The sequence below is a fragment of the Eulemur rufifrons genome, chromosome 19, assembly GCF_041146395.1.
Source record: "Eulemur rufifrons isolate Redbay chromosome 19, OSU_ERuf_1, whole genome shotgun sequence".
Taxonomy (NCBI): Eukaryota; Metazoa; Chordata; class Mammalia; order Primates; family Lemuridae; genus Eulemur; species Eulemur rufifrons.
The window spans coordinates 104,884,912-104,899,515 of record NC_091001.1 but is presented as its reverse complement, the minus strand read 5'-3'; the positions used below and the strand labels follow the sequence as shown (position 1 = coordinate 104,899,515).

The 14,604-nt window shown below is 34.4% G+C and overlaps 1 protein-coding gene across 3 annotated transcripts in view; it reads right to left on the bottom strand.

Annotated features, from left to right (window-relative positions):
* The window catches only part of NBAS (NBAS subunit of NRZ tethering complex), a 325,219-nt gene that overhangs the window by 167,087 nt on the left and 143,528 nt on the right, over positions 1-14,604 (bottom strand). For all 3 annotated transcript variants that reach the window (XR_011236168.1, XM_069494000.1, XM_069493999.1), the window contains exons 29-31: positions 12,781-12,883; positions 9,341-9,570; positions 4,764-4,876 (exon numbers count right to left, since the gene is read on the bottom strand). Coding sequence is in view for 2 of the 3 variants with exons in the window: in XM_069494000.1 (XP_069350101.1) it covers positions 4,764-4,876; positions 9,341-9,570; positions 12,781-12,883 (446 nt within the window). In the remaining variant the exon portion in view is untranslated. The remainder of the gene's footprint in view (positions 1-4,763; positions 4,877-9,340; positions 9,571-12,780; positions 12,884-14,604) is intronic.

Here is a 14,604-nt window from a genome sequence, read left to right as displayed (position 1 = left end):
CCTGCTATTGTATGCCATTCTCGAGAGTTTGAGCTTTTTGCTATAGCACCGTCTAGCAAAAACTCACTGGCAGTCCACCTCAAACTTTTCCATAACATATCACAATCAAATATTGTGGGTTTTTTCGTCAATATCTGCTACTATTTAATGGGGCTTTCTCCAGATTCAATAACATGATGACCATGAGACAAGTACTCTTTATATATTTCTAATTTGATTTTCAAAACAGTACTTGTCACAGATATTATCAGCATTCTACATACATAAAAACCTGGGGTTTTCATAGCTGCTTTTATGGCCTGATTGATGAATTTTTGTATTCCTCTTAGAGAAGCTCTAGCTTTAGAAATTCTACTAAGCTGACTTCCTTACCATTTATTACTACTCTCTTTATAGCTCCATAAATCAAGGTGGAAAACTGAAACCACACATAATAATAGATCATCATTTTCTCTAAACTTCCCTTTAATGGAACACTCAAATTTGGTTCTTTGTGTCCTTACTGCTCTAAGAAATACATACTACTACTATTTCAAGTACATTAAATATATTTGGAGAGTAGGATTCTAATGTTCAAAGGACTTTTAACTTTACTTGTTTATTTTCTGAACCTCTGGAAAATCATTTCACCAGTTCTCTTTTACTTCTAATTTTAGGACATGCTTACTTATATTTCAAGATGTGATTTCCCAGTTAAATAAATTCAAGACTTAGATGTTATTATATTTCATGAAGGAGGTATTCAATTCCTAAAATTCCTTTCTAAATGGAATGAATGAATGAACAAGAAAAAGATATGCATGTATGTATCTTAACAATTAAGAGTACCTCATTTTCCTGTAGAACTCATAAACATATCTCAAATGTTAGAAAAAAAAATGCCAATAGCGCACACACACACACACACACACACACACACACACACACGTCTCAGATGTAAAAGCATTTACTAACCAGCTATGTATATACCAAACAGTCTCATCACAACCTTAGGAGACAATGACAGTAAATGCCCATCAAACTACAGATGTGAAATATCAGTTTCGGTCACTCATGAATGGCAACAAAGGTCCACAACAGATACAGAGACTCATGATGTTGCTCAAGTACAAATGTGAGTTGTGTAAGCCAGCAAGGTGCTAATATGCAGGAGTCAGTCACTTAGCCAAAGAGTGAAAAGACAAATAAGAGTTTCCTTCTCAAAGAATCTTTTACTTTTATAACTATTCATCAGTAGAGTACTGTCTACTATTTACAATGCAGGTTCTTGGGCCAGACTATCTGAGTTCGAACCCTCGCTCTAGCTCTAAGGAGCAGTGTGACCACAAGCAAGTCACTTACCCTCCCTGTGCCTTGACTTCATTATCTGAAAATTGGAAACAATAATCATTACCTCATAGGGTATTTTTGAGAATAAATACATATAAAGTACACTTGGAACATAAAAATCACTCAATATATGCTACTATTATTAATGTACTGACATATTCACAGAAATACTTATCAAGTATGGCAGCCTCTAATGTAAGATTCCTCAGTGTTTCAATATGTAACTTTCAGGACTATCTAAAGAACATTTTATTATAATCCCCATCTGAGAAAGGTGAAGCTAAAAGATACTGTTGCCACAGGTCACACAGCTCACAGTGGCTACGCCAGAATTTAAACTCACACATGACGCCGGTGTAATTCTGCCTTATCCCCAGGGTGTCAGCCCCTTACAGTCATGACGTATGCCTTGTTCCCTCTGTTATTTCAGTTCCTGGAACAGAGCAAGTGCCCGAATTATGTTTGTTAAATGTAAGGAAAGAGGAGTGGGAAGAGGGGAATGAAGAGATGCTGGGGGAGGGAGGGGAAGAATCCAAGGAAGAAAGGGAAGATGAGGGGGACTGAGAAGGCAGGCAAGACCACACTAATTCTACCATCACTTAGAAAATGCCGTTAAGTAAAACAACAAAAATTACAGCTGGTACTTACACAGCCCTCACTGTATCCCAGGCATATAAATGTATAGACTTATTCCTTATAAGCAATTTTTTTTTTTTGAGACAGAGTCTCACTTTGTCTGTCACCCCGGCTAGAGTGCAGTGGCATCATCATAGCTCACAGCAACCTCAAACTCCTGGGCTCAAGTGATCCTCCTGTCTCAACCTCCTGAGTAGCAGGGACTACACACATGGGCTACCACATCCAACTAATTTTTCTATTTTTAGTATAGAGAGGGTCTCATTCTTGCTCAGGCTGGTATCCAACTCCTGACCTCAAGTCATCCTCCCTCCTCGGCCTCCCAGTGTGCTCGGATTATGGGCATGAGCCACTGCGCCTGCCTATTCCTTATAAGCAATTCTGTAAGGTTCTTATTATTATCTGCATTTGGTAAATAAGAAAACTTAAACACAAAGAGATTTAAAATACTTGCCCACAGTTATCCAGTAATAAGTGGCAGAACTAGTTTCAGGCTGGTATAAACACAATGCTAAGTTAGTTTGAAAAACTGACTTACCTCATGATAGAACAAGTGAACAACTGAAATATCCCCAAGCTGCTCATTTAAATATTAAAAAAATTTACACAAACATAAACACCCAAAATACATGGAAAAACATACACATGTAGGCACACAAATATTTTATAGAAGACTCACACATAAGGAATCATTTTTACATGCCATTTCTGTTCCTGTTTTCTATTAACTCATTGATTATAATTCAGCTAGTACCATCAGCCTTCACCTGGTGAGAAATAGCAACTCCTGGAGTGCAGGTAAAGGAGGCTTTGAAACAAAGCAAAGTGACAAAATGAACTATGTACACAGACTATAATAAAAATACCTGGACCATAAATTTCTAAATATCAAGTCGCTTTGTTTGTCCAGTATTACTGATGAATACAAAAGAACCTGAAACCTAAATTGAATCTGTGGGATAAACATAACAAAAAGTATACAAAGGCCATATTCCATCTCCACATCCAGAAGCTTTTCTGACAGTCATTCTAATAGGAAACTCGAAATCAATATATCAAGTTGGAAAACTGTCAAGATATGAAAGCAAACATCTTTCTTAAAATACTCCTCAGTCAGGAAATTCTCAGAAGCTGCAGTAGGGTAGCAGTCTTAGTTGCAGATATTCAAATTCAGCCTCTGTATGCAAATATTACCTGCAAAAATATTGCTAATTGATTACCACAGAAAATCAGGGCTCAATTTAATATTTCAAGTTCAACAGTATTTGGGGGACTGTAAGAAAAATTTTTTGTATTATATCAATCTCTTTGAATTAAATAAGTAGGTAAAACCCACAAAACGTGTGCGTGCACGCAGAGTCAAATCTAGAATAATGTAGGCCTGACATGAGATATAAACAGAGCAGAAGTTTCATTGTGCTCTGGATTATTCCCTGACTGAAAATTGCAATTAAATGAATGTTTGAGGGGGAGGTAGTTAATGATTTAAGACATGTGAGAATAAACTGAAAATGCTTTATAGTAAGCCTGGTTAATAGTCACAATTTTAAGAAGATCTGAGCTCAAAAATTACAAGAATAGTACAACTGAATAGAATTTTCTAGTGATTTAGCAATCACTTTACCTATATTAGCTTAAGATGCGTATAATAATTACATACAAATTATTTCCAAACAATGATATCTGAAGTAACAATAACACCTCTTTCAAATCTAATAAATTTGTCTGAAAAGCAGAACTTTAACTTTTAGTAAAAGCACAATAGAAACCCGCATGAAAACAAGACTGCCTGGACTGGTCAGTATCCCCTAAACTATCCAACTCTAAATACTACAAAGGACAAAGACACCAAGGAACAGGCCACCATTATCTGAAGGTACTAGGAATTAAAAAAATAAATAAATAAATAAAGAGAGGAGAGACAATTTTTGGGAAAACTTACCAAAAAACAAAGATGAAAGGAACTCAGCTAGACTCCACCACCTCCAGCCCCAAACATTTCCAGAGTTAAGAACAGAAATAACAGATTACAGGGAAGCCAGCCAAGTACACTGCTACTAACCAAGCCACCCTGCTCATTTAGGGCACTGAGGTCCAGGATTAGAAGCAACAGAAAATCTACCTCCCACTCATCAGGTAAGGTCAGGTAAGGTCCAGGGCACTGTGAGATGCACACTGTCATCACAGCACAAGGTAGCGGAGACAAGTGACTGTGTGACAGGAAGCTTGCCTGGGATGATACCTATATGACTTTTACATTTAGATAAAAGAACATGAGCAATATTAAGGTATCACTAGAAATTAAACTCTAAACAAGAACTTCCTATCATTCCCTCTTTAAACAAAAATGGACTTAATCAAAGAATATTCTGAATCAAGCATAAAAGAAAATAAACTATTATTATTTATAGCTAGTTATAAATCTATGCAATTGAAACAAAATGTAGAAATAAATTGTATACCAAAATGGATGTAAATCTGAAACTCTCATCCATAACCCCCAATTTCTACTTTTGTTTTTATCCAATAGCCCCACTGTTCTATTACTAATGTTATTTCTTTAAATGTTATAAGTGTGAACTTTAAAAAATCGCTTTATGGTAACACGTTGGCTTTATTTTTTCTTTTGTGTTTTCACTTGAGATTTCATTTGAAAAACGGGGTGGGGAGCAAGACCTATTGCTAATGGATGGATTAAATGACCAAAGTTACCCTTTAGTTTTAAAAACTAAAAAGGAACAGTAGTAAACTAGTGCAAAATAAGTTAATTACAATGCAACAGTACGTAGAAAACTCACCTTGCAAAGGTAGGATCTTTACTCCAAACTCTTCAAGACATCCAAGGGCTTGGATAAGATCTAGCTCTTCTTGAATAGCAGGGGGTCTATCTGTTATCAGCTGTAAGCAGCACCTAAGAGAAATTAGATAATTTTTTTAAAAGAAGTAACATATATTCAGCAAAGTTACCTTTCTATATTCAACAACATGAGATCCAACACCTATTTATCAAAAATCTACTACATTCCAGGCATTCATTCTTCTGGTTGCTTCTGTTATCTTCCTTAATCCTCATAGCAAGCCTGTGAGGTAGGCAAATATCATCTCTCTGCCTTTTAAGAAAGCCAAAAATTGAAGCTCAGAGAGGTAAAGTAATTGCCCAAGGTTACAATGATATTGTGGTATAAAGCATCATAATTCTGTGTTTAGTGCTGTTTTTACTACTGAATCCAAAGGTAATAATTATAATAGAAAGGATTTTAAAAAAAGAATTCAGATAATTTCCAGTTTCCCTTCTAGGAAAAACAGAAATGTTTTCATTCAGTTACAATTTGGTCCCCCCAAAAGGAAGAAGAAATGACTTAAGAAACTGCCCAGGGGACATTTTTCCGATCAAAAAGGAGGAATCAGTTGGTAATGCAGTACCAAGATACAGTATAGGAGAAAGTGATTTGCTAATCTAAGAATGTAGGATTCCTATGAAATATTTTAAGCACATTTTTAAAAATTCAGAGAAACTATATTTAATAAATGTTTTATTTAATGAATAATTTTATTTTCAGAAAAGTGTAAAGAAACACTGGGACATGAGATTAGATAGGTAGAGATCAGGCCACAAAGGACTCATAAATCGCCAGATGCAAATATCTAGGCCCAGGTATGGCATCTCTATGACTGAGTGATAGATACAGGCCTACCGTGTTCTTACAAAACTGAAGGATTTAAATCAGTTGAGCACTCACATACACTCTTGATTCAAGTGTAAAAGTCTATAAACTTTTTGTGGTTTCCATCAGAATTTTACACATACTTACCTCTGAACCCAGAAATTCCAGTTAAAATGAATACTACAGACAGGCTCATGCGTGCTCGGACATAAAATTATGGATGTTCACTACCAGATTGTTTTTAAAATGAAAGAAAATATACCAAATCAGGATATAATTAGGTAAATTCTATAAAAGTCAAATAATAGAATATTCTACAACCACCAAAAAGGAATGAAACAGACCTATATGTACTTATATGGAAAAACTTTCAATATAGAACATAAGTGAAAAAAGCAAAGTAAGGTATGTATAAATAGTAAGAACTTACTTGTGATTTAAGAAAGAGATGGGTAATGTTTAATAAAATACTTTCAAAAGTTACACAAGAAACCAATTTTAAAACCAGTTGAGGGATAACGTTAGGGGAACTAGAAGAAAGGTGAGTTATTATCAATATATACCCTTTTTGTATTGTTTAAATATTTATTGCTTCCTCAAAAAAATCTAGTTAATAAATAATGCTTTAATCAGTAAGAATGCATGGGCTATTTTCTATATTCAATATAACTGTAAACACTGAAATACACCCACGCTCACAGATCACAATCAGTTCAGTGCTACATTATACACATGGGCATGTTTTTAAAATTAAGGTGTGTCCTTGTGGGAAAGAAAGGGATACAATGAAAATATCTGAAGGAAATACTGGAAGGACAGTTTTTTAAATGATCTCTGAGAAACACCTGCCAAAAAGATTTAGGTCAAACACAACTCTCAGTTTCCAAGGCTATTCTATTTGGTGTTTTCATCATTTGAAACAAAAATAGAATCTCTTGGGAGAAAATAAAAAGATTTACTAACTAAATAACTTTGTCAAGTTCAATAACATGGTTTGAGAAAACATGATTCTTTCTGGGATATCACTGGCGGGGTGGGAGGCTGTTACTTTTAAGCTTTGCTAGGGTTGAAACAACTAATAGTCATTTGGGAGGAAAAATGAATCTAAAATTGCTACCATGAGTGATATATTAAAATAACTTTCAAATAAATTTGAAATTTAAATGTTAAAAAAAACCAACAAAGTATTAAAAAATTATGAGGAGTATTTTAATTGCCTTGGGAATTAAAAGTCTTTCAAAGGATGACAAAAAGACAGAAATCATAAAACAATAACAATCAAATTTTTAAAAAGTTCAATGTAGCAATTGGAAAGATAAATCATGCATAATAAAAACCAGGCAACACAGTTGAAATATTTGAGATGGGCAAAGGGCAAAAGTCCCTTATGCCCCCAAGAAAGCCCCTAAGAATCAACAGTAAAAAGATGAACACCCTAAAAGGAAACTAGGCAAAGCTAGAAATGGGTTTCAAAAGAAAAAGTGCAAATGCAGGTGTTAAATAGGCAAAAATTAGAAAGACTGACAATTAGTTTAGAGAAGGGGCACTTTAGTGCCCTAATAATAGGAAATACACTGGTACCATCTGACAACATACATCCAAATTTTATATGTGTTTACCCTTTGATTCAGTAATTCCACTCTGCATTATCTCTAAAACAGGCACAGTTCTAACTACTTTACACATACTCAGTTAATACTACAATAGCCCTATAAAGTAATTCTATTATTATCCTCATTTTTATAGGTGAAGAAGATGGGACCCTGATAACTGACCCAAGGTCACACAGCTGTTAGCTGGTCAAGACTGAATTTGCACACAGTCATCTGGCTCTAGAAACTATCTTCTTCACCTCTATTCCCTGTTGCTTCTCAGACAATGAAAAGAGGGAAACTTGAAACCAATTAAATGCAGCCAAAAAAGGGCTGGACAAATCTAGTAAAATGCAGTATAAAGCATATGAAAATATTATAGATCTATACATATTGGCATAATAAGCAACTGAAAAAAAAGCAAATAAAAAGAAATGCATAGTAATATCTCATTTTTATAAAATTATATATACATATATATGCAAAATAGTATCCGAATGATTAGGTTCAAAACACCTCATTAACTTATTTAAATAGTAGATAATTCACCAAATAAAATGTAGACTCTGTTATAAATTATTAACTAGAAAATCTGACACGAGAGAATAAAATTAGGATGTACAGTGTTGGAAAATGAAAGAATAAGCAAAAAATAAGTAATTTGTCACAGACCATGGTCACCTATTACTAAAAGGGTCCCCAGCTTTCTTCAGTTTCTTTGATCAAGAAACAAAAATTCAGAGATTATTTGAGAAACTCAGGTCCTCAGAAAAATTGTCAATTGCCTTGAGCAGAGAAAATAAGTAAAAAAGTATGTTTCTAGAAATGAATGAGGATCAGCTCAACTCTGAATAAAGAAAAGTAGAGCAGGGTCTACAAAGGACATCTTAAACAAAGAGAAACAAAACAGACTCAGACTTTCAGAGTATGGATGGAAGGAGAAATACATACTAGAGGGATAAGACACTACAAAAAGAGAGTTGGAAAATAACTAGCGGGAAGAACAGCAGAGTATCTGTCAGATGGCAGGAAGAGGAGGTATAATATAATTACAGATGCCACCCAACTTATGCTGGGGTTATATCCCAAGAAATCCATTGAAAGTTGAAAATAAGTAGAAAATGCATTTAATATACCTAATCTATCAAACATCATAGTTTAGTCTAGCCTACCTTAAATATTCTCAGAACATTTACATCAGCCTATAGTTGGGCAAAGTCATCTAACACAAAGCCCTATTTTGTAACAGTTGAATATCTCATGTAATTTATTGAATACTGTACTGAAAGTAAAAACAGAATGGCTGTATGGGTACTCGAGGTATGGCTTCTACTGAACGCATATTGCTTTCACTCTATTGTAAATTCAAAAAATCTTAAGTCAAACCATTGTAAGTCAGGGACTGGCTGTAAACCACTTTTTAGTTTCTGGAATATTGAACAAGTAAGATTATCTTTTTGAAGCTTTTAAGATTTATTAGTCAGAGGTGATACAGTTTATTTCTTAATATTTATTGGGCTTTTAATTTTATAAAACTTAACTTTATAAAAAGTAATTTTAAATCATGAATAAATTCTTCTAAAAAAAATCACTGCAACCATATACACCTAATTATAAGAATTCAGATGATGAATACATACCTTCTTTCTAGCGTTAAACAAGAAGTGAGAACTAAAATAGCAGTACAATAGCCCAAGAGAGGAAATGAATTTATAGTCTAGAAATTTCGACCTGGAAGGGAATTTTGAGCTTCATCTAATCAGGACCCTTGTCTCTCTCTAAACAAAGTGGGAGCTATGCAAAGGAGACAGACCACTTCCTGCACGTGCTGAAAAGTTTCAGAACTTGAATTCATAGCTTATCACATGAATCTCTCCCAACAGATAAGAAATTCAGCCTTACAGAGCATGCTAGAGAAAAGGGGTCAAGAGAAAGCTGATGGATATTCATAATATAACTAGTTTTCTTTCAATATTCAAGCAAAAAATAACTGAATCCCCTACAGTATAGTCAATCTGTACTGGTGATTATATATTTTGTAAAGTAAAGAATAACAATGACGTTTGTGTGTTCTGACTTGCCCTCTCCTTCCTACAGAAGAATATGGAGTTATTCTACCTGGCCAGATCCATGCAGCTATCCGTGAGGTTGGTGGAAGAATTGAAGTACTCTCTGCTGGCAGCCAAAACCAAGTCAATGCTTTTTTCATAACTGACCCTGTACTGGGGTTTTGCTTTAGGGGCTACACTAGCTGCAGGATTTATTGAGCAAGCACTGCAGTGCATCATCTGACCAGCCAGGTGAATATTTTCAAGGCGACTGGAGCACAGAAGGCTTTCTGTAAATATCTGGGAAAAAGAAAAAACTAGAATTAGTGATAAAGCAAGAAGACTCAGTTCTGAACAAAATAAAGGCTCTGAAATCCAAATGAAATAAATTATAAAAATATATGCATCCTAGAGATGGTAGTTGTACAACATTGTAAATGTATTAAATGACAATGTATTGTATACTTTAAAGTAATTAATTTTATGTTATGTGAATTTCGTCTCATATAAAAAAATTCATCTTTTAGAAAAAAAATAATTTTACTGAATAAACAAAAATTAAACATAACATTTTAATGTGTTACAAAGAATAAACTTAAAAGGTTTTGCTAAAATGAACAATGTAGATTTCTGTTTTACAGGCTATATCATGAAAACCAGAACATATTAGACATACTGTCCCACCCTCAACATGGCCCACTCTCCTTAAATTATTTTTAACTGGTTCAGTTTTTCAAATGAATGATCGTTTGAATATGATACATATAATTCATAATTGCTTAAAGCATCTGAATTCAGTCTTACAAACTAAATAGACAAGCCACAAATATTGTACTTACACCTAGTCATTAAAATTACAATATACAATATTTTTTCCAACTTGCATATTAAAAATTATTTAAATACAAGAGACATTAGTAGAAGATATGCATGCAAATATCACTGTACTCTACTAGGCAACTGATAGTATCAATTAACCTGAAATTGATTCTATAATTGAGATTATTTATATACTTACTCCAGAAAAGGATAAAACAAAGCTATCCTTTTAAACCTACACTAATAATATTATATATAATTAATATGAGAACTTTCCCAAGAATGCTATTCCCTATCACTCCACAGTGGGATGAGAATAGCACAGAAATAAAAGAGACGAAGAAAAATAAGATTTCATGGAGAAGCAAGAGTATCCTTATGATTAGGAAGACCATCCAATTTTCATAGGATCCCCTTATTCTCACTTCTTTGCATCTAGGCTTACTGTGGGAGGCATTTTTAGATAGGACTTTGTTGAGATGTCTAACAAGAACAAAATCACTAATATCTAAAAGGGATTCACTATGAAATAGATATTGTGAGAGAGAGCAAACTATCAATGAGCAACCCTAATCACTTATATCTGACACATGAAAATGGCTTACTCTAAGTTTAATCCAAATGACTTACAGGTAATAGCATCTCTATATTTCTTTGGTTTATTCAAGCAAGCCATAAAGAGTCAATGTCCAATATTGAAAAATACAATTTGCTCACCCTAACCCTTAAAAGATTTTGCTAAAATGAACCATATAGATTCCTGTTCTACAGGCTATATAGAAATCCTCATCTAATATTTCCAAAGTTATGCCACTGAGCTTTCAAATTATTTTCTAAGGACAGCAAAACCTAACAATCAAAAATCAATAAGACAATATAGCATAGTTTAAAAGGCACTAAAATGATACTTAAAATTTTAAGTTCACTAAATCTATATTATTGTCTTCTAGAACCTTTCCAAATCTGTTATAATATGCTTTCAAATGTTTTCTCAACAGAGAAAGACTCATGGGAGGGAGTCATTAAAATATCAAAGCCTAATAAAAAGGTGTTAAAATATTTTGAATCTGTAATATGACAAGTTATAACAGATTACTCCAAATAGGAGCTGGTTTAAATGTAACATATTTATTGCCAGTTTTTCAATTAGAATCAGAAACAGGAAAGTACCAAATTAATGCCATTCCAATGTAAAAACACTACTTCAAACATTCTAGTGACAGGTTTTAGACTCCATGTGCATACAGATTATTTTCTCCTGAAACTGATTTTAAAGTTTTGCTTCAGATGCAAAAAGGGAAGTTACTGGCAATTATATTTTATGTGGTCTGAGACTGAAATTATCATATGAACATTAGAGTCATTCGAGCATTTAAAAACCTGAAATTCAGATATAAAACCATTCATTTCTCAACAGTCTACATTAGTGCTTTTTTGTTAAAATCACCTTGAATTACAAAGCTAAACAATTTCACAAAATGGAAACCTATTTTTACAACTCTGATTTTTATCAACAGTTCATGCTTTGTGATATCAAAGCAAAGTGACATAAGAAATACTCTGTATGATTTTGGGTCTGGATTATTTAACAAGAAAATTCAAATGAGAAACCTGTTTTAGACTGTATCTCATTAAAAATGAGTTAGATCATTTTTCAATACGAACCGTGAATAATTTATTGGTAATATATATACCTTCCAAAAAAATGAGTAAATCCCTCTGGGTTATACTCTGAGTCAAGCGACAACCATTTCTTAATATCCTTCATATTCCAGACATTATAATATGTATTAGGAGACACGAGGATGAACATGATATAATGGTGCCTGTCTAGGAGTTCATGACCAAATGGAAGAAACACACATATAAACAAATAACGACATTTTAAAGAAAGGCTATAGGAGAGGCCAGTTATATGAAAGGACAAAGGCAGGCATCCTAAGGGACATAATTAGTGAGCTGGGTTCTAAGATTTTATCAGGAATTTTCCAAGTTAAAAAAAAAAAAATTAAAAAAGAGGAATATATTCCAGGCCACAGGATCAATGCAGGCAAAGTCACAGAGACATAAAACAGCATGGCGGAGGGAGGGATTGATGACAGACCTGATGGAGCTACTGCCGCACAGGACACGGTGGAGAGTGACAAAGGTAGGCGAGGACAGGGAGGCTGAAATCTGCAGTGGCTTTTACGCCATGCTAAAGGGTAGAGGTACTTTCTCATTATCGATATGGAACAACTTTTAAGAAGGGGTACATCGTGAAAAGGCTTGTTTCAGAAGAATATTCTCATGCAAACTAGAAAAAGATACGGAAGTAAGGAAACAAGTAGCAGGACCGCTGCAGTTGCGCAGAGATGAAGACAGAACAGATTTGAGAGACTTTTCTCAGGTACATCAGGTAAGTTCTAGTGACTACCAAAACTATGGAAGTAAGAAAAATCAAGTATGAGTCAGAGATTTCTAGCCAAGGACTAACTCATTGCAACTAAATAGATGGTGTTGCAATGAACAAAGATACGAAAGATAGAAAAGTAAGTATGAAAGTCTCAAACTATAAAGCACTGGTCAATTATCAGCTAGTGTTCAACAGTATTACTTCCTATGAAGCTTATTGTCATCACCTTATGTTCAATAAGGATACTAATCAAAATTTTAAAATTAAAATAAAACAATTCACATAGATAGAGTTACCTCATAGCAAGCATCAGAATCCAGGCAGGTGTAAACATTCTGCTGCATAGTTAACATGTCTTGTAGCAACATTCTCCAGTGAGACTCACTAACAGGAGGCTGCCTGGGGGAAATTAAAAAAAAAAAAAAAAAGAGGAGAAGGAGGAGAAAAAGAAAACAATTCATGAAATTTCTCTTCAATTGGACAAAAGTAAAAAAGAAATATTCTACATACCACATCAGCTCCCAAATGATCAACAGGAATATATCTCATTTGAATTTCCAGGAAAAAACTTGGATTAAAGATAGAAGGAAAAGTTGGGCAGCTACGCATTAATAATAGAGGTGCTGCCAAAGCAGCCTCCACAGCCCGCCTGGACACAGAACTGGAATAGCATTAATGGTAACGGCAAAGATAAACAAGCTGTGAGTTTCTAAGATAAAGCACAGTGAGATACAGCAGCTATGATACAGAAAAAGCACTTGGAGACAGATTAGTTTCAAATCCCATCTTCATTGCTCTGCTGTCCTCAGCAGGGGGTCTTCTAACTTCAACTGAACATTCAGACCCACAGGACAAGCACAGGCTGCATGTGACATCAGTCTGGAGGGCAGGAACCATGGCTCACAAGCAAGCAGCACAGCATCAGTTTCTTTCAGTGATAGTAACGGGCAGCAGTCCACAAACCAACTTATAGAGCACTCCATGAGTTACCACCTTCTCAGGTGAGTGCCCAGGTGCAAGGAGAGAAAGCCTCAGAGTAGTTGTAGGCTTTGCCATGTCTGGCTCAGGAAGAAGCTACCTGTCCTAAAAGAACCAGTATCTTTTGCAACAATTCCATAGGCACAGTTTCAAAGTTACCTCAAGGGACAGGCCAGTGACCACACTCAGGGGAGCCCAAAGCAAAAAGTCCCTATCAGGTATTTCCAGTTCATTTACAGTTTCTCCAGACCAGAGACAATTTACCAATCAGGGATCAGTTTTATATAAGCAGTGAGGCTATGCAACCTACTTGATTAAAAACCATTTTATGTTAATTTCTAGAGTTACAGAGCTAGGAATTAATGGCCAGATTCTCCTGCAGCAGGAAAAAGGGTTTTAACAATTTCACGCATAGTCTCAGGTTAGTTGTGTGATCGTGTACAAGTCATTTAATATTTATGAATTTCACTTTTCTCACTTAAAGCCCACCTCAGAGAGGGAAAAGGAATTGTTGAGACTAATTTTGACAAAACACAGGCATTGAAGCAAGATGCTCCTAAATATAAAAATAAGTTCAATTACTTGTGCAGATTTGAATAAATATTTTAACCTCTCTGAGCTTTAGATACCTATACCATGAAGATTAACTTAAACTAGAATACTGGAAAAAGGTTCCCATTTTCCTGGTATATAATAAGTTTTCAACAAATGTGAATGAACGAACCTGAGGTTACAAACACATTGTTTTTAAGTTACTTACATGATTACTAGTATTGTCTAGTAGGAAGGAGAATATACTTTAATTCTCTCTTCCTGACTCAAAAGTTCATCTTACTTGAATGTATATGAGTTTGGAATCATCGTTTTATGTTTCATCTTCTGGTCCTGAAGTTCTACATGATCATGAATATCATTATTCAAAAGGCAGATTTTTGCTTTGTTTTATGTTTGACAAATACCAACCAGATATTCTTTCTTTTCCATGTATTTTTTTCATCTTTTATAATACCTTTAAAAATTATCACTGTTTCTAAATGCTATGCATTAAAAACAGAGCAGATAGACTATACGTATATAATATTCATTACTATGGAAAAAGTATGTATTTGGGATCATTATTGTGAAAAAATACAGTCTTTTTT